This window comes from Aquarana catesbeiana, linkage group LG06 (genome assembly GCF_042186555.1).
Source record: "Aquarana catesbeiana isolate 2022-GZ linkage group LG06, ASM4218655v1, whole genome shotgun sequence".
In the NCBI taxonomy this organism is placed as follows: domain Eukaryota; kingdom Metazoa; phylum Chordata; class Amphibia; order Anura; family Ranidae; genus Aquarana; species Aquarana catesbeiana.
The window spans coordinates 18,026,311-18,049,525 of record NC_133329.1 but is presented as its reverse complement, the minus strand read 5'-3'; the positions used below and the strand labels follow the sequence as shown (position 1 = coordinate 18,049,525).

The 23,215-nt window shown below is 38.3% G+C and overlaps 2 protein-coding genes across 2 annotated transcripts; both read right to left on the bottom strand.

Moving 5' to 3' along the window:
* Window positions 1-3,734: 3,734 nt before the first annotated feature.
* LOC141147511 (olfactory receptor 5B12-like) lies at window positions 3,735-4,643 on the bottom strand. Its single transcript, XM_073634745.1, has one exon. It carries the CDS (start codon window positions 4,641-4,643, stop codon window positions 3,735-3,737), a length of 909 nt encoding a protein of 302 aa, XP_073490846.1.
* Window positions 4,644-15,782: 11,139 nt separating this feature from the next.
* Window positions 15,783-22,117, bottom strand: LOC141147864 (olfactory receptor 5B12-like). The gene is made up of 2 exons (XM_073635032.1): window positions 21,216-22,117; window positions 15,783-15,807 (listed from the first exon to the last, which is right to left on the bottom strand). The coding sequence occupies exons 1-2, from the start codon at window positions 22,115-22,117 to the stop codon at window positions 15,783-15,785; spliced, it is 927 nt and encodes a 308-aa protein (XP_073491133.1).
* Between the last annotated feature and the right edge of the window lie 1,098 nt (window positions 22,118-23,215).

The window sequence follows — 23,215 nt, the reverse complement described above, 5'->3', positions numbered from 1 at the left end:
AAGCATCAGCATAGTGAATTTATCCCTCAACGACACATACACCTTGGGCCTTTAGAAATAAATAACTGCTTCTAGATTTTCCAGGCTTTACCCTTTCATCTCTCATTTTGCTAATAGATGCTTTTCCATTTTATGGTGCTGACATACGTGTGCGCAGCCTATTGCATTAGGGTGTGCACCCCAAAGCTCAAACACACATGAATGCCACCTGCTGTCACAGGGAGGAGGCTCTGATGGCGGGAAATAGTTGATTGGGAGCATATTACCTTACATCCTAAGTATAGGTGTAATGTGTTCCTAGTTGAACCTAGCCTTTAATATAATGGGGGCATTTACACTGGCCACCGGCACCCCAAGCACCCACCTTGTGCCACCCCTGGATAATGCTAATGCACATGGGGTGATTAGGGTGTGCCCAGGCACACCCGGCACACCCTGTGCGCACACCTATGGGTGCTGAAAAGAATGAACAATAAAATGGTGTAAAGGTGAACAATTGGAAAGATCAAATATAGTAAAACAGAAAAGATAAAAAAAAAAAAAACAATTATAAAAGGTGTAGGAAGGTTTTTTTTCTCCAGATGCCCCACATACATTTTAGATCTTTTTAAATTTACAGTGAAAAATAATGATTCTCCTCATTTTTAAATAACTAAAATAACTACCGTATATACTCGAGTATAAGCCGACTTGAATATAAGCCGAGGCACCTAATTTTACCACAAAAAACTCTTTGACTTGAGTATAAGCCTAGGGTGAGAAACTCGCAGCTACTGTAAGTGGAAAAGAGGGTCAACAATGCCCAGCTGCAACCTCACTGTGCCCATTTGAATGCTGAACTTAAAACTCTGTAGTTAAGGGTTTCTAGATGTCCCCTAGCTGCAGCCAAAATTGGGGGTCTCTGGACCCAAAGGGTTCTAAAATGACATTGCTGCAGATGGACACAGTTAACTGAATTTTGGGGCCCCATATCTCAGGGCCACTTGGTACTAGGAACCCCTGGGGTTCCTAGCTCCAAGTGGCCTCGAGATATGGGGGCCCCAAAATCGGTTTGGAAAATGTCAAGCACTTCTGCAGCAGAGAATGACATTTGAACCAACTTTGGGGCCCCGTATCTTGGAGTCACTTGGTGCTAGGAACCCTGGCTTTGGATATGTTGTTGTGCTAGTTCCACTGGCTTGGCACACCAAATTTGGGGTTACTAGCACCAAGTGGCCTATAGATACGGGGTTGTTGTTTTTTAAATGGCGCTTTTAAATCCAGGGGAAACTGGAAGGGATGTGTGCTCATGGCTTCTGGGATCCTATATCATAGAGGCAAACAGAGCCGTTCTGGTCTCTGATTGCCTCTCTGATCAGCCAATTGGGTGTCCCAGTGGGAAGGAACAGCCCAAAAAAGCCATGGACGACCTGTCCCGCTGCTTGTAAAAGCGATCTAGTGGCTGGTTAGCCACTAGGATTTCTTTTACAAAAGAGCCGACCATCAGGTTATACAGGCATCATCTTGGTATAACCACTTGATATAACCACATCATCCTGGTATAACCACATCACCCCAGTATAACCACTTGAAGACCAGTGACGTACCAGTACCTTGCTGGTCCTCAAATGGTTAATGAAACCCTTTGTTGTGAACCTTCTGAAACTGTGGACATCGTACAAGCATTGGATAAAATAAAAATAAAGTTGAGGGATAAGTTTATATCTGAAGTTTTTATTTAAACCTTAATCCTTACCCTTAAAGAATAACTCTTTTTTTGTGTGGAAAAAATATAAATAATATAGCACATACAATTGCTACATGAGCCATGTTATCATTTAATGTTATTAAAAATTACCTTTCCTTTTCATTTTTTCTGTACAATTCAATATTGCAATATCACAACCTGGAGATGTTCTGTACACCTTTTGTGATAGGGGATCGCTTATTGCGATTTTTATTACCAAAAATATGTAGAAGAATACATATCAGCCTAAACTGAGGAAATAATTAGCTTTTTTTAGAAAAAAATTGGGGATATTTATTACAGCAAAAAGTACAAAATATTGTGTTTTTTTTTTTCAAAATTGTCGCTCTTTTTTGTTTATAGCGCAAAAAATGAAAACCACAGAGGTGACCAAATACCACCAAAAGAAAGCTCTATTTGTGGGAAAAAAAGGACGTCAATTTTGTTTGGGTACAACATCGCACGACCGCGCCTCAGTGACGTATTGCAAAAAATGCTCTGGTCATTGAGCAGCCAAATCTTCTGGGGGTGAAGTGGTTAAATAAGAGGACATCTCTTCAATGTGAGATAAATCCCTTCTTATACAATTATCAACAGAACAAGTGTCCCCACTGGGTACTAGTAGGGTCCTCCGTTTCAATCCTTAAAAAGCAACTTCGTACCCAGTGCTGAACTTGCTGTCAATTATAGATAATTGTATACATTTAAAATTGAATCATGTGTGGAAGATAGATTGAGATACAAGGCTGCTAATCATTAAGCTACAAGATGTGCATATTAAAAAAACATATAGACAATTAATTTCTAAGAAACATCCCCAAGGTATAAGCTTGGGAATATAAAAAATAGATATAGTCTGTGATATTAATCAAGGCTGCCTCTCAGAGCGGGCTGGGAATCCGAACACTGCAAAAGAAGAGAGTAGTGGGAAAGAGAGGCGCCAGTCTACCAATAGTGTAATACATTTTTATTGTGTAGCAAAATGTAAATCCAATAAAAAGATGCATTTACAAACATCCATAAGGAATAAGCATCTAACAAACTCCAGAGCAATCATCAGTGGGGAATCCGTGCGGGGCTGAAGCTGCCGAGATGACAGATCTGCTACAGGGATCCGTGCCGAGGTCAGCGTGAGCGGCTGGGAAGCCTCCATGAGGGAGACAGGCTGTCAGAGGAGATGTCAGATGCCTGTGATGAAGGAGCCAATCAGATAGGCTCTTCAGAGGCTAGGTACCGCCTTCTTCATCAGCTTCCTCTGTTCAAATCCCAACTGTGACATTACCTACATGGAGTTTTCACATTCTCCCTGTGCTTGTGTGGGTTTCCTCCTCAAGTTTTTTTCCTACACTCCAAAGACATGCTAGTAGGTTAGTTAGCCCCTGTCTAAATTAGTTAGACATGTGAAATTAGTTTAGTTCTGAATTTGTTTTTTAACGAATTTTGACAAATTTGTAAATTCGGAAGTATTAGAATTAAAGAAAACCCATTTAAATCATTTTTCAGAGTGTTTGTAAATTTGAACATTCTAAAATTTGTAAGTTTGAAAATTTGAAATTTGATTTTTGCATGTTTGAATTTGCGGATTTTCTTTCTTATTTTCAAATTTACAAATTTTCGAATTTACGAAATTCCGGATTTTCTAATTTTTCGAATTTACGAATTTTCGAATTAATGAATGTAAGAATTTCGATCATAACAAATGACCCAAAAACCAAAACAAATTAAAAAAAAAGAATAAAATGAAAACGAACAAATTTTTTGGCAGTGCACATGTCTAAAATTAGTCCTAGTACAAGTATGCTTGTGAGGTAGTAACTTTATATTGTGGGCAAGAACGATGTGAATAAACAATATGTACGGCACTGATGAAGATTGTTGGTGTTCTAAAAAAATACTTTTAATTATTAAATAAATATTATTTAACTGTATCTTTCTAATTTCTCTTAATGAGGGTGTAGCTCAGGTGGGTTCGGTATTTCAGGTGGAAGGTGAAAGGGGGGAGAATCTTCTATAAAAAAACATTGTGAAAAGCTGTCCTGATATCTTGGTTCCTCAGACTGTATATCAGAGGATTGAAGAGAGGAACAATTGCGGTGTAAAAGATGGACACCGCTTTATCAGCAGCAAAATGATTATTAGTACTTGGGCGAAGATAATTAAAAAAAACAGAAAAATAAAATACGAAGACCACTGTCAGGTGAGAGGTACATGTAGAGAAAACTTTACTCCTTTTACCTTTAACTTTCATTTTCAGGACAGTTTTGAATATATAGACATAGGGGAAGATGGTCAGTATCAGAGACCCAACTCCAATGAACCCACCCAAGAGAAAGATGAGCAGAATGTTGATGTAGATGTCACTGCAGGAGATCTGAAACAACTGGGGCAGGTCACAAAAGAAGCTTTCTATAATATGTGAGCCACAGAATGATAATCTTAAGGCACAAAGTGTGTGAACCAAAGAATAGGTAAAACCGAGACACCACACAGTGGAGGCCAACTGTATACACACTTTCCAACTCATGATCTGTATGTAATGTAATGGCTGACAAATGGCGGTATATCGATCATAGGACATGACAGCCAAAAGAAAAATCTCAGAGGCGGCAAAGGATATAAAACAGAAGACTTGGGTTATACAAGCCGTTATTGTAATATTTCTTGTCTTGGTGTGAAGGTCAAACAACATTCGTGGGCCGGTGACTGAGGAACAACAGAGGTCCAAACCGGCCAGGTTCCCAAGGAAGAAATACATAGGAACATGGAGGCCAGAGTCGGTGACTATGAGGGAGATGATCAGCAAATTCCAGATTATTGTCAGAAGGTAGATGAGAAGGAAGAAGAGAAACAGAGGGAGCCGAAGAGCTGGAAGGTCCGACCATCCAGAAAGAACAAATCCAAATGTCTGATTCCTCATTACAACATTTGCATTCATATTTTTTTTTTGTGATAAAAACATTCATAAAAAAACTAAAATCTGCTCTTCAATTAATTGTAGGACTTGATTAATGCCAAATCCAAAGTACCAAATATAGAAAAAAAACTCCAAATGTTGACACAAAATTGGGTCACAGAAATCATTAGCCAGTTTCTTGTCAGCAATGCCAAATGTTAACAGAAGAAAATGTAAAACGACTGCGCTTACCACAAAATATATGTATACGTACAGCAGCTGACACTACAATGTGACAAAACTGTATAGGTGAATAAAGTAAGAAGTGTAGTGCTAATTAACATAAGTAAGTGTACCATATGTTATAATGTGTGAACATCAGTATATCTATACTGACAGAGCAATGTATAAAGTGCATATAAACTGATGCAAGGAATGTGAAATATGTGAACAATCAACACAATATAGGCAATGTATACTAATATTTAAAGTGCATCAGTGCTTATATAAATAAATTAGTTCAAAATATCATCACACAAAGTTTAAGTAGAAACACAAAAAAGTGCATAAGTGCTGATAATTAGTAGTCACAATGAAGTGAATAACCACAGGTTTGTTCAATGAAAAACAAAGTCCACCATAGTCTGCTTAAAACTGTCAACACAGTAAACCAGAATGGTATGAGATGGGAGACTGAAGACCAAAGTCTATGCCAGGAAATAGTGGTGACGAGTGTATAACCGATGCAAGATCACCCGGGATAGTGCGTCCTCCACCCAGGGGAAGGGGTAGGTACTATTACCGGAGACTGCGGACCCATGGGCCAGCGGCAGCGAGTCAACCAAGCTTACGATGGAAACCGGAACTCTGGTACAGGTCACCAAAAATCCTGGCAGTGTGGACGAAAATCCTGTCCAACATGTAATCATAAATGAGGGTCATAAAGAGAAAAACGCCTCCACATGGTGTAGGTCAAAAATGGATGGATTTATTTAAAAGAAGCACTAACATCATGAAGATGTGTACAGATTAAAAAAATGTCATCACAAATTCAAACGCAATGTATGGAGCTGGCTAGCAAATTCTTGACGCGTTTCGTCCTACAGAACTTCAACTGGAATTCTTTACCAGAAATCTCAGATTTTTGCTCAAAAAGCAAAGTTCCTGCAGAATACATAGAACAGAATGTAATTACAGTTGTCATTTATCAAAGATACAGAGAAAGGTCAGTTTTTACTGCAGCATCAGAAATAAAAATATGACTTTCCCTAAACAAGGTAATTATTTTAATGTATGTGGTAGTTCTTGAAGTCCAGGCTGTATTAACAAAACCCCTTACTAGCTTCTAAAAATGAGATTTATAATGCAATCATTGCTATATATGACAATATTTAATCTGGAGATAAGAATATATTCTACTTTCCCTGGGTTGCCCCCCTTTGAATCAGAATACCAGATAATTATTTCTTCTACCTGATACACAAGACAACTAAAGCCTAACGTGCAGGGTGTACCCACATTCTCTGGACAATATTGCAGGGCACAAGGCATTTTGGAGGTTATGCGTTACGTTTTTTTTCCCTCCCCTTCTCGTGATCCCATCCTCCTCCCTACCCCTCCCCCTTTTCTTTTTTCCCTTCTTGTACACTTAAATGCAATTAGACGTTCTTTAAAAAAATTGTCTCTGTACCACTACAGGGTTTGGAGAGTTAAGTACATTGGAGCACTCATCCTTGCTTGTAATACTTTTTTCTGCTTCTTGTCAAATGTTTAAAGTGTTATTAAACCTTCATTTTTTTACAATTAAAATAATAAACATGTTATACTTGCCTGCTCTGTGTAATGGTTTTGCACAGAGCTGCGCCACTCCTCCTCTTCTTGGGTCTCCTGGCGCTCCCGGCTCCTCCTTTTTAGTGAGGGGGCACTAGTGTGGGCTCACTCCTGAGCCACCCTGTGTATGCTTATTGACACAGACAGGGTGTCTCTGCCCTAATTCCTGCTTCCTTGTCACAGAGCTTGATTGGCAGTAGTGCGAACCAATTGCTCCCACTGTTATCAATCTGCACAGCGACAACGGAGTTTTCGTGCACATTGCTGAGTCGAGATCAGGCTCAGGCTTGGTGTTTACAAGTTAAAATCATTTTTTGTTGCTAGAAAATTATTTAGAACCCCCAAACATTTTATATATTTTTTTCAGACAACCTAGAGAATAAATTGGAGGTCGTTGCAATACTTTATGTCACACCGCAGTCTTACAAGGTAGCCCAATTTTTTTATATTGTGAAAGATAATGTTACACAGAGTAAATTGATACCCAACATGTTACACTTCAAAATTGCGCCCGCTCGTGGAACGGCGACAAACTTTGACCCTTAAAAATCTCTATAGGCGACGTTTAAAAATTTCTACAGATTACCATTTTTCTGTTACAGTTACAGTTACATTTTTCAGTTACAGAGGATGTCTAGTGCTAGAATTATTGCTCTCACTCTAACGATCGTAGCCATACCTCACATGTATAGTTTGAACATAGTTTTCATATGCGGGTGCAACTTACGTGTGCATTCACTTCTGCGGTGAGCGCGGTAGGACAGGGCGCTTTAAATTTTTAATTTTTTTTCTTATTTATTTTACTTTTTATTTTAACACTGTCCTTTTAAAAATGAATCCCTCTGTCAGCTTTTTACTGCTCATTGGGCTACATTAGGGGACAGTAAGAGAGGGGAAATCTCTCACAGCAACATAGAGAAAGTGTGTGTGTTTTCACTAATGTAGGTGAAGCGGCAGAGCTCCTTTGTGAGATTGTTATTTCTGTTGTGTCCCTCTTGCAGATTTTCCCTTACTTCCTGTGTGGTAAAACCAGAGTCACTGAGATAAAAAGTGAGAGTAAATCTCCTTAATCGAGTAAATGGATTGCAGTAAAACCTGACAGGGGTTCTAATTCATCATCAACCTATCCAAAACTGAAAAATGAAATTGTCTTGACGTATACTTTAATGAATTTTACTTTTTATAGTTGTTGAAAATAAAAACATTCAAAGTACACAGAGTGTGTGTAGTACAACCCCTAGCCGTCTGTTTTTTGGGTATCGTAATTGGTATAGAACAAATTTAAATAAGCAGTGGGGGAGGGTTCAATAAGTAATGGCCCCTGTTTACACTCCGTGGGTCGGGATTGCCAATAAGTAAAATTTTGGAAGGTTTACTTCCAGTTTAGCAACAACTATAGCAAAACAATGATGCTTTTCTGGTTTTTAGGTTAGCGATCAGATTGGTTAATTAACTATCAGTATAAATACCATTTCCAAGATGGCATACCCAGCTTCCTGATGATGCATGCATGTATGCGAAACGCACAGAGGCTTCTGGGTAATTACGGACGTCACTTCCTGTTCACGGACCCCTACCAAATCGAGGCCTGGAACGCACTAGAGAGACGAAGCGGTGTCTCGGCGTATACTTTAATGAATTTTACTTTTTGTAGTTGTTGAAAATAAAAACATTCAAAGTACACAGAGTGTGTGTAGTACAACCCCTGGCAAAAAGTATGGAGTCATCACCAAGTATGGAAAATGTGAATTGTTTAATTGTGTAGAAAAGAAACTAATTACAGACATGCCTCAAAATAATTTTCATTTAACATTCCAACCTTCTGTCTTTAACCACTTAAGGACCGGAAGATTTGCCCTCTTAATGACCAGGCCATTTTTTGTGATACACTGCGTTGCTTTAACTGACAATTGCCCGGTCGCGAATAAAATGTCCTTATTTTCCCACAAATAGAGCTTTCTTTTGGTGGTATTTGATCACCTTTGTGATTTTTATTTTTTGCGCTATAAACAAAAAAAGCGTCAATTTTGAAATAAAAAACTATATTTTTTACTTTATGCTATAATAAATATCCCAATTTTTTGTTTAAAGAACAAATTTCTTAATCAATTTAGGCCATTGTGTATTCTTCTACATATTTCTGGTAAAAAATCGCAATAAGCGTATATTGATTGGTTTGCAGAAAAGTTATAGAGTCTACAAAATAGGGGATAGATTTATGGCATTTTTATTATAATTTTTTTTTTAGTAATGGAGGCGATCTGTGATTTTTAGCGGGACTGCGACATTGCGGCGGACAGATCGGACACTTTTGACACTATTTTTTAGACCATTGACATTTATACAGTGATCAGAGCTAAAAAAAGAATGGAGATCTGTCTATTTACATTGACAGACCTCCATTCTGTCTCCCTCAGGAGCGATCGCGGCCGCCACAAATGCCACGCGTGTGCCCCCCAGTGCTCTTAAAGCAGCCAACGTACAGCTATGACGGCTCACCCAGGGGAGCCAACCTGCCACAGTATTATGCCTCGTACACACAATCGCACATTCTGACAACAAAATCCATGTTTTTTTTTTCCAACGGATGTTGGCTCAAACTTGTCTTGCATACACACGGTCACACAAATCTTGTCGGAAATTCCAAACGTCAAGAACGCGGTGACGTACAACACGTAAGACAAGCCAAAAAAAATGCAATTCAATAGCCAGTGCGGCTCTTCTGCTTGATTCCGAGCATGTGTGGATCGGAATTGTGTACACACGATCGGAATTTACAAGAGCAGATTTTGTTGTTGGAAAATTTGAGATTCAGATCTCAAATTTTGTTTGTCAGAAATTCCAATGGAAAATGTCCGATGGAGCCTACACACGGTCGGAATTTCCAATAACAAGCTCCCATCGAATATTTCCCGTCGGAAAATCTGACCGTTTGTACGCGGTATAACTGCGGCGGCTGGTCCTTAAGTGGTTAAGAAACACATAAAAAAAGAAAAAAAAAGAAAGAAAACTGTAGTCAATTGCAACTGTTTTTGCAGATCAAGCAGAGGAAAAGATAAGGAAACGCTCAATTCTGAGGAAAATATTATGGAATCACCATGTACTTTGCAGTTCTAAAACAAACATCTGCATTAGATTACATTTTGAAAAATGATGTCATCGTCACCAAACATCCTTTAAGATTTAATGACTGTCATCTCCCCCATACTGTTACCTGAAATACAACCCCATATCATCAATGATGGTGGAAGTTTGCATGTTTTCTTCAGGCAGTCGTCTTCATACATTTCATTGGAACGGCACCAACCAAAAGTTCCAGCAGAAAAAAAACAAGGTTACAGCGGGCTAAAGAAAAGCAATCATGGACTGTGGATGAATGGATGGAAGTGATATTCAGCGATGAATCACCAACCTGCATTGGGCGGGGTGATGATCCCGGAACTTTTGTTTGGTGTCGTTCCAATGGAATGTATGAAGATGACCGCCTGAAGAAAACATGCACATTTCCACAATCATTGATGATATGGGGTTGTATGTCAGGTAAAGGTACGGGGGAGATGACAATCATTAAATCTTCAATAAATGCACAAGTTTATATTGATATTTTAGACACTTTTCTTGTTCCATCAATTGAAAAGGATGTTTGGTGATGATGACATCATTTTTCGGGATGTAATCTGATTCAGATGTTTGCTTTAGAACTGCAAAGTACATGGTGATTCCATAATATTTTCCTCAGAATTGAGTGTTTTTTTTTCCTCTGCTTGATCTGCAAAAACAGTTGCAACTGACTACAGTTTTCTTTCTTTTTTAATCATTTTAAAGCCAGAAGTTTGGAATGTTAAATGAAATAGTTTTGAGGCATGTCTGTAATTCGTTTTTTTTTTTTTACATAAATAAACAATTGAATTAACATTTTCCAAGAGTGGGGATTCCATACTTTTTGGGGTTGTGTATCCTGTCCTTCTCGCCAACCAACATTTACCCCTAACACTTGTCATGCTTCACAGTCATTAAAAAGACAGCTGGGAGTTGCCGGACCTTCTGATAGAGAGATGAATTGTTTATAAATATTGTTTATGAAGAGAGATACAAAGTAACATTATTTATAAATATTGATCAGACAGGAGATAGAGAGATACAAAGTCACATTGTTTATAAACATTGTTCATAAAAGATATAGAGGAATCCAAAGAAATATTGTTTATAAACATTTATCAGGCAGGAAATAGAGATATACGAAGTAACATTTTTTATAAATATTGATCAGGCAGGGAATAGAGAGATACAAAGTAACATTGTTTATAAATATTGATCAAATGGGAGATAGAGAGATGCATAGTAACATTGTTTATAAACATTGGTCAGAGATGAGATGGAGACAGGCAAAACAAATATTTTTTAAAATGTTAAAAAGAAAATCTATTCCTATTTAACTTTAATCAGCCCTAATTAACTTAATCCTCCACTTTTTGTTTTTCAAACCAACAATGCCGCAATACAACTGCCGCCGCAGTTGTACTGCGGCAACATGGCTCGGCTGTGCGAATCGCCATCATGTTACATCGCTTCTAGATTTGGCCAATAGGGGCGCACCCCCTGCTCGCCCACGGAGCCGATGCGAGTGCCCGGTGGTTGCAATCACTTCGGGGCTTCTGCAATCACTTGGGGCACACGCAGAACCAGTATCTGTGTGTGTAAACACACAGTTTCCGGTTCTCTGAGGGGAGAACAGATAGATCGTCTGTTCATGCGCAGTGTGAACAGCGATCTGTCACCTCCCCTACACAGACCCCTCCCCCTTCAGTTAGAACACACAATAGGGAACACAGTTAACCCCTTGATAGCCCCCTAGGGGTCAACCCCTTCACTGCCAGTGACATTTTTACAATAATCAATGCATTTTTATAGCACTGGTTGCAGTATAAATGCCAATGGTCCCAAAAATGTGTCAAAATTGTCCAACGTGTCCACCATAATGTCACAGCCCTGATAAAAATTACAGATCGCCACCACTACTAGTAAATAATCATTGCATTTTTATAGCACTGATCACTGTAAAAGTGCCAATGGTCCCAAAAATGTGTCAAAATTGTCTGACGTGTCCGCCATAATGTCGCAGTCCCAATAAAAATTGCAGATCGCCGCCATTACTAGTAAAAAAAAAAATAATAAAAATGCCATAAAAACTATCCCCTATTTTGCAGACGCTATAACTTTTGCGCCAACCAATCAATATACGCTTATTGCATTTTTTTTTTACCAAAAATATGTAGAAGAATACATATTGGCCTAAATTGAGGAAATAAAATGTTTTTTTATATATTTTTGGGGGATATATATTATAGCAAAAAGTAAAAAATATTGCAATTTTTTGAAAATTGTCGCTCTTTTTTTGTTTATAGCGCAAAAAATAAAAACCGCAGAGGTGATCAAATACCACCAAAAGAAAGCTCTATTTGTGAGAAAAAAAGGACATCAATTTTGTTTGGGTGAAACGTCGCACGACCGCGCAATTGTCAGTTAAAGCGATGCAGTGCCGGATTGCATAAAGTGCTCTGGTCAGGAAGGGGGGTAAAATCTTCCGGGGCTGAAGCGTTTAAACAGGGCAAATCCTTTTTTATCCATAGCTTTTTTTTATTCTAACATTGATCAATTAAAAAAAAAAAAAAAAAAAATTTAAATGTTAAATTTTTTATTTATGAATTGCTTAAAATGAAAATACAGTTTAGATAATATCAATGACAAGAGATATGTACTACTTTTTATTATTATAAAGTTAATGCTAAATAAATTGGGCCATATAAAGAAAAGTAAATACATGCTCTGGCCCACATGGTGTGAGAGATAATGTGGTTTAGTAACATTACAGTATTTATGTATCATTGGCTGCAGCATAATAAAGTGGGACCAAATGTTGCAATATTACTAAATGTGACATAGATAACTCTTCCACAAAAATGTACAAATACAAACTCTTGTAGCATGAGAAAACATTTACTTAATTATTATGTATCTGAATATTTGACATAGAAATAATAATAAACACACAATTAAAAAGTAACATGTTCTCTTTAACATACGAATACTAATGTAACCAATGAAATATCTAATACAGGAATCTATGTTATTAAATAATTTCATAGATTGTTAAGTTACATTTCTATCCATCCAAAGCATAGAGAAGCATATAAAATGTGTGTAAGGACTTGATATCAAATGTTATCTTCCTGACATCTAAAAAAAAGTCAAAAGCCATATTAGCAGTATTTTTTTCTGTACCCAAAAATATATTTAAAGAAAAAAAAATTTTAGTTTGGTTGAGCAAACTTTATAAATATTAATGCCTGATACCTATAAAAAAAACAGGTAATTCAAAATTAAATAAATACCTAAAAAATTCCAGACTGATAAAATAGTATGATTTCTTTGTTTTTGGCCTCTTTCCTCTGATACCCCCAGCAGAAGTGAATGCTGATAGAAGAGGAATGGGGGAGTCTCCTAAGAAAGGGTCATCTCAGAGGCATCAGGTCCAATGCAAATACATTTTTCTGAAGAAAAGTTACATTACTATGACAGAAAATCCATCTGAAATTTCTTGTCACAATACATTTTTACTAGAAGCACATACATATATTTATTATAATATAGAAATTTCCCCTGACACCTTTAGAGCACACAGGAGGGTACATTGGCTCTGTATTCATCTAAATAATTGCTACATAAAATAAACCATTGTTGTGATTAATTTATTCCCTGCCAACACACAACTTTGCCCTTCTGATAATTTAGTAACTTTAAGGAAAAGTAAATTTGCTCAGGTTTGAAAGAAGTTTTCATGCTGAAAAAAAGTGACAATAAGAAGTGTTTAGAAGTAAAAAGACTAACCAAACATGGAAACACATTAAAAGAAAATAGACAGAAAAGGTAAAGAATGGCGAAATCTGAGGAGCATTAATCCTCCAGTGGTTGAAATTGCAATATTTTGTCACATTAATAGTGATAAAGATTATTACAGAAATCTCAATAACTAAAAAAAAAAGTCTTCATAAAATGTTATTTGCATATTATATTTTGTGAGAGTATTTTTACTTTCCATCAAAATATGAAAAAATAGAGAGGGAAATTGCCCAGAGCAAATCTGTAAATAGAAAAAATATGGGAAACACTTTTTGTATGATCAAATTATGGTGACACAATTATATAATTTTTATACATGGTCCTTTTTCTGACATCCCTGTCCTAGGTGCCATCACAAGTCAACATCACGAGTCACTATAAGATAAAATGTGAGCAGGTTCGGGAGGAGAAGATGTTGGGAGCTGTGTGACTAGTGAGCAGGAGGACAGGATGAAGAGGTCAATGTGATCAGTGAGTGGGATCAGGAGGAGAGGATGAAGGTGGCTGTGTGATCTGTGTGCAGGAGGAGAGAATGACAAGGTCAAAGCGATCAGTGAGCCGGATCAGGAGGAGAGGATGAAGGTGGTTGTTTGACCGGTGAGCAGGAGGAGAGGATGACGAGGTCAATGTGACCAGTGAGCAGGATCAGGAGGAGAGGATGACAAGGTCAATGTGATCAGTGAGCAGGATCAGGAGGAGAGGACGAAGATGGCTGTGTGATCTGTGAGCAGGAGGAGAGGATGACAAGGTCAATGTGATCAGTGAGCGGAATCAGGAGGAGAGGATAAAGGCAGCTGCGTGACCAGTGAACAGGATGAGAGGATGACGAAGTCAATGTGATCAGTGAGCCGGATCAGGAGGAGAAGACGAAGATGGCTGAATAACCTGTGAGCAGAAAGACAGGATGACGAGGTCAATGTAATCAGTGAGTGGGATCAGGAGGAGAGGATAAAGGCGGTTGTGTGACCGGTGAGCAGGAGGAGAGGATGACGAGGTCAATGTGATCAGTGAGCGGAATTAGGAGGAGAGGATGATGAGGTCAGTGTGATCAGTGAGCCGGATCAGGAGGAGAGGACAAAGATGGCTGTGTAACCTGTGAGCAGAAAGACAGGATGATGAGGTCAATGTAATCAGTGAGTGGGATCAGGAGGAGAGGATAAAGGTGGTTGTATGACCGGTGAGCAGGAGGAGAGGACGACAAGGTCAATGCGATCAGTGAGCAGGACCAGGAGGAGAGGACAAAGGTGGATGTGTGACTTGTGTGCAGGAAGAGAGGATGACAAGGTCAATTTAATCAGTGAGCAGGATCAGGAGGAGAGAACGAAGGGGGTTGCATGACCAGTGAGCAGGAGGAGAGAATGACAAGGTCAGTGTGATCAGTGAGCAGGATCAGGAGGAGAGGATGAAGGCGGCTGTGTGACTGGTGAGCAGGAGGAAAGGATAACGAGGTCAATGTGATCAGTGAGTGGGATCAGGAGACGAGGACATAGGTGGCTTTTTGACCAGTGAGTAGAAAGACAGGATGACAAGGTCAATGTGATCAGCGAGCGGGATCAGGAGGAGAGGATAAAGGCGGTTGTTTGACCGGTGAGCAGGAGGAGAGAATGACAAGGTCAATGTGATCAGTGAGTGGGATCAGGAGGAGAGGACGAAGGTAGCTGTGTAACCAGTGAACAGGATGAGAGGATGACAAGGTCAATGTGATCAGTGAGGAGGATCAGGAGGAGAGGACGAAGGTAGCTGTGTAACCAGTGAACAGGATGAGAGGATGACAAGGTCAATGTAATCAGTGAGCGGGATCAGGAGGAGAGAACGAAGGCGGTTGTGTGACCGGTGAGCAGGAGGAGAGGATAACGAGGTCAATGTGACCAGTGAGTGGGATCAAGAGGAGAGGATGATGAGGTCAATGTGTTATCAGTGCATTTTTTTTTATTGGTGTTACTGGTCCCCAAAAAGTGTCACTTAGGGTCAGATTTGTCCGCCTCAATGTCGCAGTCCTGCTAAAAATCGCTGATCACCACCATTACCAGTAAAAACAATAAAAAACATTAAAAGTCCATAAATCTATCCCATAGTTTGTAGACGCTATAACTTTTGCGCAAACCAATCAATATGCGCTTATTGGGATTTTTTTTACCAAAAGCTATGTAGAAGAATACATATTGGCCTAAATTGACAAAGAAATTTGTTTTTTTTACATTTTTTTTGGGAACATGTATTATAGCGGAAAAATAAAATAAAAAGTTTTTTTTTTCAAAATGTTTAAATTTATAGCACAAAAAATGAAAACCCCAAAGGTGATCAAATACCACCAAAAGAAAGCTATATTTGTAGGGAAAAAAAAGGACATGAATTTTGTTTGGATACAACGTCAAACACCAGCGCAATTGTCAGTTAAAGTTACGCAGTGCCGTATCATAAAAAATGGCCTGGTCATGAAGGGGGTAAAACCTTCCGGGGCTGAATTGGCAAATATAGATTCATTACAAATCAGTTTGTTACTATTGTCTCTTCCTTTTTCTATTTTTGTATGCAGTATTTATTATTTTATTAAACAGCATTGTTGGAAACTAGTTAATCATTGGTCTTATGTGTTGTGCCTCATTTATCATGGTACATGATACAGGGCCAAATTCATTTAATTTCCGATGGACTTACAGACTGTGCTACTGTGCCCTATAGAAGGCACACACACATGAGTGACGCAAAAGGGAGGCCATTTTTTTTTTATTACTTGATATTTATTACATTTTTAAAAAGAGTGCAGAATACAGATATAAATGTGTATCGTATGTAAAACATGATGATACAGAAGGTGAACATTTCATATCAGTACAGTATACAATGTTAACATTGAACTATATGGTGAAGATTTCAAAAATTCAGAAATTGCATCATTAACATGGAAGGACAGTTGAAGTTAGCTTAAAGGGAGGCCATTTTAAAATACTCTCAGCAGTGAGTGGTCTGGCCGTTTGTATACAAAGGCTGGGTAGTAAGTAGTTAAATGATATTCTAATGGTAAATGTTGCCTAAAATGAATAGTCACCAAGAAGACCTCATACAAATTCCCAATATTTGCCCAGCAATATATTTTTGTACAAAGGGTGGATGAGTGACACCAGTCAACTAAATGGATCATTGTCCTTATGTTTTACCTGTTCTTATATAATTAAAAAGTACTACACGCCTTCCTTGAAATCCTTTACATCGGTATAGATAGGAAATGAGAAGGTAGAGATGGTGGATTGGTGGATCCTGAAAACACTTGTTACTTGGGAAAAGATCAAGATGAGACAATTGGGGGAGTCTAAAGACACGGATTACTTTCCCTTACAATATGGTACTATTCCTTACTAAATGAGCAAATAATAATGTTCCCAAATATACAAATGTGACCCACAACTTGACGTGTTTCACTACTACAGTGGCTTCATCAGGAGTTACACAACATAGCGACAAAACAAAAACAGTGTAATGCACATCATAACAAGCAAAGAAGGTATACGATGGTCAGCAGAGGAATTGTTGTGGCATTTTTTGTTAATAGTGGTATCAGCTTCTCAAGAACATTTCCAAAGCCTGTGCATTAAAACTCCAAATAAAACATTTCATTTTTTATTTTAAGACAGAATTATGAAAGCAATAGAAACTCTGTTACCTTTTTCATATCTTATGTAGCTGAGAACAGAGGGAATTTATAATGTTTTTATATCTATACAAAAATATTTTGCCTTTCATTTCTATTTTAACCACTTAAGGACCGGGCCTATTTTTTACACCTGGTGTTTACAATCATTTTTTTGCTAGAAAATGAATTAGAAGCCCCAAACATTATATTTTTCCAGACACCCTGGAGAATAAAATGGTGGTCATTGCAATACTTTATGTCACACCGGATTTTTGTGCAGCGGTCTTATCAACGTAATTTCTTTTAAAAAAAATATATACCTTTTTGCATTAAAAAATATGAAAACATGAAAGTTAGCCCAATTGTTTTTATATTGTGAAAGATAATGTTATGCCGAGTACATTGATACTCAATATGTCATGCTTCAAAATTGCGCCCGCTCGTGGAATGGTGACAAAATTTGACACTTAAAAATCTCCATAGGCGAAATGTAAAAAATGTCTACAGGGTTCCAGTTTTGAGTTACAGAGTAGATCTTTTGCTAGAATTATTGCTCTCGCTCTAATGATTGTGGCGATATCTCACATCTGTGGTTTGCATATGCGGTCGCGACTTACGTATTCGTTCACTTCTGCGCATGAGCATGGTGGGATGGGCCGCTTTAGAATGTTTTTTTTTTTTTAATTATTTATTTTACTTTTTATTATTTATTTTTTTCACTGTCCCTTTAAAAAAATTTAAACATCCCTTGTATTAGAAACAAAAGCATGACAGGACTTCTTTAATGTGAGATCTGGGGTCAAAAAGGCCTCAGATCTCACATGCATACTTACTGTAAATGCAATAAAATAAAATAATTTTTTTTTTTTCAATTCAAAAAAATCCCCCTTTAGGACCATTGGGCAGAAGTGACGTTTGACATCGCTTTTGTCATAAAATGGTATGGAGTCAAGTCAGGGCTATTATAACCTCACTCAACTTCCAGATCCTCTCTGCCGCTGCCGACGGCATCTGGTAAGCAGCGGAAACGACTGAAATGCAACGGAGGGGGGACACCTCTCCCGCCGCCGATAAAAGTGATTTTGTGGTGATTTTGTGGAGACCACTTTTATCCGTAAGTGGATGGCCTGCCTTTTTTAAAAATGCCGGGTTTTAGGGAAGCTATCTGCTGCCATAACAATGGTATTCAACTTAAAAGTACCAACGTATAATGATGGCGGGCGGTCCGAAAGTGGTTAGACTGAATGGGTTGTTTTACAATGTGATTGTTTACAATCACTTTAATGCCGCGTACACACGACCGGACTTTACGGCATACTTGGTCCTGTGGACCGGAGTCCGTCAGACAATTAGATCGTGTGTGGGCTCCAGCGGACTTTTTTTCCCCAAAAGTTTGACAGACCTAGAAATGAAACATGTTTCAAATCTTTTCGACGGACTCGAGTCTGGGCGAAAAGTCCGCTCGTCTGTATGCTAGTCTGACGGACAAAAACCGACGCTAGGGCAGCTATTGGCTACTGGCTATCAACTTCCTTATTTTAGTCTGGTGTACGTCATCACGTACGAACCCGTCAGACTTTGGTTGATTGTGTGTAGGCAAGTCCGTTCATTCAGAAAGTCCGTCGTAAAGTCAGTTGAAAAGTCCGCCGGACAAAGTCTGCCGTAAAGTCCGCTCGTGTGTACGCGGCATAAATCTTCTCTCGGGTTTTTCTTACTGTATATGTCGTCCTGTGTCATTGACAAGCACTCTCCTTATTACTTATGTATCTTCATGTAACTGGGGCAGAAAGTAACTTGAAATCCACTCAATGAGGTCACTGACAACACTCACAACAACAAAAGCCAGAGAGAGAAATATTTAGTCTTCCTCAAATATCTAAAAATAAAAAAATAAACAAACTAAAAGATCGCTGAAGTTTGAGATTGTAAGATTTTTTTTTATTCAATTTAATAATAAGTCAACCCTCTGTCACAGGTGCCAGTGTGTAGATGGAGATATTTTTCATATAGTTTGGAGATGCTCCAAAATTAGACCTTTTTTTAGTCCCAAATGATTGATTTTTTCTCCCAAAAAGTTGACATCTCCAGTATACGTGTATGTAGTGTAAAGTGGTGTTTACTAGATGTCCTTGGTGTTATAGACCTTGCTGATTGCTAACAAGACCTTCTCGAGGTGACATGTCTATTATGCCAGGAAAACTGTGGTTTTTATACTGGATATCTACTGAGCACTTAGATAATATTGCATGGAAGCAATTAGTCATGAACACAGTTCTATCTCACTATAGATCAACCTATGAAGCCAGAGTTTGCCCTTTAAAATTATGCCCGGTACACACGATCGGACTTTCCGTCAACAAAACCGTGGAATTTTGTTCAAAGGGTGTTGGCTCAAACTTGTCTTGCATACACACGGTCACACAAATGTTGGCCAACAGTTATGAACGTAGTGACGTACTAGATGTACTACGTGGTTTTTCAGCTCTTTAGCACCACCCTTTGGGCTCCTTCTGCTAATTTTATGTTAGTAGAAGTTTGGTGAGTGTTGATTCGTGCTTTTCTTTTTGCGTTTTTCATTTAGCGCTATTATTATTATTATTTTTATTCTTGATATCACTTGAAAAAAAAGCCTTTGAAAAACCATTTGCAATAACTCCATCAGTATCACCAGCAAAGCAGCTTCATTATTATCCCATTAAAGAAGAAGAGAATTGTGCGCTGCATTCAGAGATTTTATAATTTGCCAAGTCACGAATGTTAATTCTCCATCACGAACGCTAGTTTACAAGACCGGCCGCTTCTGCTTCTGAGCATGCGTGTTTGTACTTTGGACTTTTGTCTGACAGACTTGTGTACACACAATCGGACAATCCGACAACAAACATTTGTTGGCGGAAAATTTGAGAACCTGCTAGCCAACATTTGTTGGCTGAAAGTCCGACAACAATTGTCCGATGGAGCGTACACGCGGTCAGACTTACCGCCAACAAGCTCACATCCAACATTTCCTGTCGGAAAATCAGATTGTGTGCACGCGGCATTAGAAAAAAAATCTGGGGGGGTGGGTCTATTGTTGTAAGTCATGTGAGCAGGAACCTCCCCCCTCATCATCTCAACTGTAATGAGTGGAACCTCTTTCCCAAAATTCTTTCCATCTTCATGGCTCTACTACACAAAAGAAAGATGGGTACTGTTATGTACCGTCTGGTAGAGTCTGACGAGTAGATGGAGACCTCTCGTACAGCCCCGGCTCAAGGACCACTGGAGTTGCAACAGTGGCCGCGAGAGCACGGTGAGGTAAGACGGCCTGCAAAGTCCTCCATTGGTAGTGGTCCCACCCTTTTGCTCTTTCTTTTTTTTTTACATATTTCCATTGCATGCTTTTAGTAAGTCTCTGAGCTACCAGAATACCTAAATCAAGGGTCATCATTGTTTCACCAAGTTTTACTGCTCCTAGATTGTATGATGCATTTATGTTTTTAGCCCCAACGTTCAGACCTTTACATTTATCAACTGTATACTTCATTTGCCATGTAGTTGCCAAATAAACCAGTTTATCCACCATTGTATCCAAGACAGATTTTATGTTAGAGAAATCTTCAAAGGACCGATTTCTATAATTTTCCCAAATTTTACTTTTTTAGAGATTCATTAAACTATATACAGTATAAAGCCAAAACATATTATTCTTTTGCTATAGGAGTAGTAGGGAATAATGGATAAATCCCCTATTCCATTTTTTTTAAATATGATTCCCTGTGAAGAGAATTCCTTTAAATAAGAGGACATCTCTTCAATATGAGATAAATTCCTTCTTAGACAATTATTACCGGAACAAGTGTCCCCACTGGGTACTAGTAGGGTCCTCCGTTTAAATCCCTAAAAAGCAATTTCGTACCCAGTGCTGAACTCGCTGTCAATTATAGATAATTGTATACATGTAAAATTGAAACGTGTGTGGAAGATAAATTGAAGTACAAGGCTGCTAATCATTAAGCTGCAAGATATAAAAAAACATATAGACAATAAATCCTAAGAAACATCCCCGAGGTATAAGCTTGGGAATATAAAAAATAGATATAGTCTGTGATATTAATCAAGGTTTCCTCTCAGAGCGGGCTGGGAACCCGGACACTGCAAAAGAAGAGAGTAGTGGGAAAGAGAGGCGCCAATCCGCCAATAGTGTAGTAAGTTTTTACGTTCCCCCGTGAAAGGGGGGAGACTTTTCTATAAAAAAAACATTGTGAAAAGCTTTTCTGATATCTTGGTTCCTCAGACTGTATATCAGAGGATTGAAGAGAGGAACGATTGCGGTGTAAAAGACGGACACCACTTTATCAGCAGCAAAGTGATTATTAGTGCTCGGGCGAAAATAATTAAAAAAACCAGAAAAATAAAATATGAAGACCACGGTCAGGTGAGAGGTACATGTAGAGAAAACTTTATTCCTTTTACCTTTAACTTTCATTTTCAGGACAGTTTTGAATATATAGACATAGGGGAAGATGGTCAGTATCAGAGACCCAACTCCAAGGAACCCACTCAAGAGAAAGATGAGCAGAATGTTGATGTAGATGTCACTGCAGGAGATCTGAAACAACTGGGGCAGGTCACAAAAGAAGCTTTCTATAATATGTGAGCCACAGAATGATAATCTTAAGGCACAAAGTGTGTGAACCAAAGAATAGGTAAAACCGAGAAACCACACAGTGGAGGCCAACTGTACACACACTTTCCAACTCATGATCTGTATGTAATGTAATGGCTGACAAATGGCGGTATATCGATCATAGGACATGGCAGCCAAAAGAAAAGTCTCAGTGGCGGCAAAGGTTATAAAACAGAAGACTTGGGTCATACAAGCCGTTATTGTAATATTTCTTGTCTTGGTGTGAAGATCAAATAACATTCGTGGGCCGGTGACTGAGGAACAACAGAGGTCCAAACCGGCCAGATTCCCAAGGAAGAAATACATAGGAACACGGAGGTGAGAGTTGGTGACTATGAGGGAGATGATCAGCAAATTCCAGATTATTGTCAGAAGGTAGATGAGAAGAAAGAAGAGAAACAGAGGGAGCTGAAGAGACGGAAGGTCCGACAATCCAGAAAGAACAAATTCAATTGTCTGATTCCTCATTACAATATTTGTATTCATTTTTTTTGTGATAAAAACATTCATAAAAAAAAAATAAACTCAGCTCTTCAATTCATTGTAGGACTTGATTTATGCCAATCCAAAGTATCAAATATAGAAGAAAAAACTCCAAATATTGACACAAAATTGGGGCGCAGAAATCATTAGCCAGTTTCTTGTCAGCAATACCAAATGTTAACAGAAGAAAATGCAAAATGACTGCACTTGCCACAAATTATTGTATACGTACAGCAGCTGACACTATAATATCACAAAACTGTATAGGTGAATAAAGTAAGAGGTGTAGTGCTAATTAGCATAAGTAAGTGTACCATATGTTATAATGTGTGAACATCAGTATATCTATACTGACAGAGCAATGTATAAAGTGCAATGTATAAAGTGCATATAAACTGATGCAAGAAATGTGAAATATATGAACATCAGCACAATGCAGGCAATGTATACCAATACTTAAAGTGCATCAGTGCTTATATAAATAAATCAATTAGTGCAAAATATCATCATCACACAAACAAAGTGTAAGTAGAAACACAAAAAAGTGCATAAGTGCTGATAATTAGTAGTCACAATGAAGTCAATAAAAAAAAGTCCAGCGTGTAAACATAAATGAGGGTCATAAAGAGAAAAACGCCTCCACACGGTGTAGGTCAAAAATGAATGGATTTCTTTAAAAGAAGTACTAACATCATGAAGATGTGTACAGATAAAAAAAATGCGATCACAAATTCAAACGCAATGTACGGAGCTTGACGCATTTCGTCCTACAGGACTTCAACTGGCATTCGTTAATGCCAAATGTTAAAATTCTTTACCAGAAATCTCAGATTTTTGCTCCAAAAGCAAAGTTCCTGCAGAATACATAGAGCAGAATGTAATTACAGTTGTCCTTTATCAAAGATACAGAGAAAAGTCAGTTTTTACTGCAGCAATGTATGTGGTAGTTCTTGAAGTCCAGGCTGTATTAACAAAAAAATGAGATTTATAATGGAATCATTGCTATATATGACAATATTTAGTCTGGAGAGAAGAATATGTTCTACTTTCCCTAGGTTTCCCCCCTTCGAATCAGAATACCAG

Bases quoted from the DNA above. Each gene is read 5' to 3' on its own strand.
- LOC141147511 (XM_073634745.1), bottom strand. From the start codon at position 4,643: ATGAGGAATCAGACATTTGGATTTGTTCTTTCTGGATGGTCGGACCTT.
- LOC141147864 (XM_073635032.1), bottom strand. From the start codon at position 22,117: ATGAGGAATCAGACAATTGAATTTGTTCTTTCTGGATTGTCGGACCTT. The intron at 15,808-21,215 runs TTTTATAGAAAA...GCCAATTCAGCC, and splicing joins AAAGCTTTTCACAATGTTTT to CCGGAAGGTTTTACCCCCTT.